The 3,895-nt window shown below is 34.8% G+C and overlaps 1 protein-coding gene across 1 annotated transcript; it reads right to left on the bottom strand.

Moving 5' to 3' along the window:
* Positions 1–1,975: 1,975 nt before the first annotated feature.
* On the bottom strand, positions 1,976–2,683 carry LOC106460306 (achaete-scute homolog 1a-like). Its single transcript, XM_013920000.1, has one exon. It carries the CDS (start codon positions 2,681–2,683, stop codon positions 1,976–1,978), a length of 708 nt encoding a protein of 235 aa, XP_013775454.1.
* Positions 2,684–3,895: the final 1,212 nt, after the last annotated feature.

The following is a 3,895-nucleotide window of genomic DNA, read 5'->3' as shown; positions in this document are numbered from 1 at the left end:
GATATTTTGTTGTATATCAGTAATCAATTAAAAAAGGAGGACTTGAGGATGAAGGAGGCTTACGGGTTACAACTCAAACAGCCTTTACCCTCTCACACAGACAACTCGATATTAAAGGTTGTTTTCATGAGAAAGATGGCCGAATAATTACATCTCTTCATTTTTACCATGTAGCTGTCAAGGTTCTCGCTACATGTCTAATGAAATTTTGTATGTTTAGAGTGCTTGAGTTATGCTTTTGGAAAACAACGTCCGGGTACAGTGAAGGGTCTGTGGAAAATTTGTCAAGATGTATAATCTATAATATTGACCTGACATCCTTTACAGAATCGGTTACAATGAAAAATGCAGTATTGAGCAATAGTCTACAATAACGGGCATCAGAATGATCAGGTTAGGTTTTGGAGAAAGTAATCCATAGGGCAGCACATCATCTCTGTAAACCCTCAGTAACATTAAACTATAAAATATGTTTGTAAATTACTTTGTCTTTGTATGGTCTTTCTCACAACAAATTTTACTTTTTTTGTTGTTAATGATGAAACCAGAAGTAAGGAATATGATATCAAAGCTTTTATTTAACTTAAAAAACACATTAATGGTGACTTACAAACACATGCTTACACTCACGCACACAAACATACCCATGTATATACATATATATGCATGTATTACATACAAATATCTCATTATCTTATGTCCCTTAAAACGGAAGAGTCATATTTTCTTTAATATTTTAACATGTTTTATGAGTTCGTGCAATTACCGCAGGTTAAATTGAGCTTACGTCGTTCAGAATATATAGCACCATCTTAAAGGCTTTTTTAAATGTAAATTAAGTTACAATATTCTCAGAAGTTGTGGAGGGAATTCGTTGAGAAAGTTATTCATCTGCTTCGTCGTTTCAGTCTCCTGTAAAAATATATATATATATATTAGTAAAAACATGTTTTCATTTAGGGATAATATTTTGGTATTTGCTAGTCAAGTGCAAATATATATATATATACACTATAGTTTGATATGTTTAATAATAGAGAAGGCGATAAACATCGAGATACTTTTGGCATGTAAAATACATAGTTTTCTCAATTACCTGTTGAACTGGGTTAACGTTTTGGTTCTACAATAGTTATTAATGCTTTTGAAGAGTAGTACATCCATAGAAAAAAAAAACATTAGTTGGTAATTTCAATAACTTTGAATAGTAATGCATAGATTTAAGACGTACTCGGTATTACTGATATCCTCTTCTTATCAGTACAGGCGTTGCGGATATCTTTATAGTCTTCAATTCAGTCGAGACGACGAAGTTTTCACTACGTGGTACATTTTTTTGATGACCTCGTTACAGGCAACCATGAAGAACTGTTAGGATTGTACATGGGATACAAACACGGAGTAATAGCTATCGGATTAATTAATGCATACCACAAAAGCCCCATAGTTGTTGTTTTTTTTAACGTTATGTATATTCGCTTTATGAAAAAATCTGATAGACTGAGTATAAAACTATAACGTTGAATGATAATGAAACATTGGTCAGTAGGTGCTTCGTTTAACTCTAGTTGTTGTAACATTGGTCAGTAGGTGCTTCGTTTAACTCTAGTTGTTGTTTTTTTCTTCTTTCAGTCCAAGTTCAAAACATGTACAAACAACATTTCATTTATTGCCGGCTTATTGTAATGTAAACAAAACGTCCATGTAACAGTCTCACCAGAAACTTGCGACGACAGTTTGAACAAATCTACTGTAAAGAAAGTAAAATTCCATTAATTAGTAATTAACTTAGAAATCTACTATGAATACTTAAAATATTCATTCATGCCAACTTTATATTTTTTTGGTAATAAATAATATTTCAGAATCTAAAATAATAATAGCAGCTATTAAGATTTTAGCCATTTTTTTATTCAGTTTAATTTCTGATAATCTTACCTTATAATTAAACAGTCAACCATGAACAGCTAGAATATCACCAACTGTCGATAAAAAAGCTATCAGCATTAAACAAGTACCCTGAAATGTCAGCAGTATCGGATGAACTACATGGATCAAATTCACGGTAATCAACGCTGCATTGTTCGTAGTTTTCAGGTTCGTGTAGAACTGCTGGGTCATAATAAAATAATCCACTTGATTGCTCATTTTCACACTCCAAACTTCCCTTGAGTTCGAACTCTTGAGTTTCGTACATGGACAGTATATCAGAGTCTGTGCTAGAAGCGGGAGAACATGCAGTGGAGTGGACCAAATTTTTGTGGTCTTGTTCGCAGGAGAACGATTTATTTCTATCTGCGTCAAAAGACTGGTGCTGGTAATTGTGAATTTGCTCGTTATTCGTATCGTCATTCTGGGATAAAAGTTTCTGTAACTGTCTGATGTATTCTACTGCAGACCGCAGTGTTTCAACTTTACTCATCTTCTTATTCTTTGTATTATTAGGCACGTGTTGTCGAAGAGTTGCAAACCCCAGGTTTACCAGTCTTACTCGGTTCCTTTCTCTCTGGTTTCGTCTGGCCACAGCAGCTGGTCTACAAGGAGACAATGCATAAGTTAATGCCGTAAGAGTAACTTTCTGTTTGTTTTGTAGAGTCTCTGATGACATCTCTAATTCCATGGTCACGTTGTTAGAAGCTCGTTTTGAAAATGAGCTTCGAGACTGTTTTGGAAACCTATCCATGTAATAATTAAAGATTAATAACGAAACGTTTGTAGTCTCTGCAGCAATTAGTCCAATAGCTTCTTCCTTAAGGACTGCTGATGCGTTTTGTATAGTAATAGGTGACGCGTGTTCCACTCTGGTCTCCTGTATTACCTCACGTGCCTCACACAATTTTCTTTTCTATACACGTACGACAGGCTCGTGCCGCGTGCTCGTGAATGCAGTTGTAGTGGAGTGTGCCGTGTCCTCACGAGGTTCCTTCCTCTTAAAAACCCAACCTTCATGAATAACAGGCTCCGCCCCCTAGACGTTTTCTATTGTGCTACTCCCAGTTTCGCAGTCGACTTCGCGAGCCCGACACGTGGCTGAAGGCTTCTGTAACAAACAGCTTGTAAATGCCCAAGAGGCATCAAGAAGTCGCAAAGTTGCACGCACATAACCCCAAGGAATTCGAAAGAAATGATTTATACCCTAAGTGGAATTTAGATATTCTTTAAAGAAATGTCTAATTGGCTTCCCTTACTCTGCTTCATTCGTGTGCAAAACATACAACAGAAAACTGGTTATGTGAAAGTTTTAATGAATTATTTGAGCACGTTTCTTGATGCTCTATGATTTTAATCTCAGCTATCGTTGCTGTTCAAATACTTTACAATCGAAATAAATATTTTTTTATGTTGTCGATTAAAAATTAACTAACCATCATTGTTATTAGAAATGTATATTATATAGGCTTGGTAGATAATATATTTTCAAACAGAATACCTGTTGGACAGATGCCAAGGTCATTTTCTCTACTCAGACACCAAGCGTCTCAATAAATATCCCTTTTGGCACGCGTCTAGCACGAGCCTTTTCGCTATCAAATTGCCACGCGCCAAGACCTTCAAACGTTGCTATATTGCAATGCACATTGTAACTTTCTATATCTTTAGTTGCGCCATCTACCGACAAAATTATAAATATTTTAACATTTCAACACAATATTTTGGAACACTTGTACGAAAATATTTAGCATTACTACAGAATTGACACACAGTACTTCCTAAATTCAGTAATCGAATTACCAATATCACCTCGAATATTTATTGTTTTTCAAGCTAGTAATCCAGAATAGTTGTATTAGATCACCTTTCTTGATATATTTCACCCATGGTTCAACGAAACATGGTCATTTTTTAAAAATCTCTAAGACTCGTATATATATATATATATATATATATATATATA

Source organism: Limulus polyphemus, unplaced genomic scaffold (genome assembly GCF_000517525.1).
Source record: "Limulus polyphemus unplaced genomic scaffold, Limulus_polyphemus-2.1.2 Scaffold746, whole genome shotgun sequence".
Classification (NCBI taxonomy): domain Eukaryota; kingdom Metazoa; phylum Arthropoda; class Merostomata; order Xiphosura; family Limulidae; genus Limulus; species Limulus polyphemus.
This window is presented reverse-complemented; position numbering and strand designations above follow the sequence as displayed.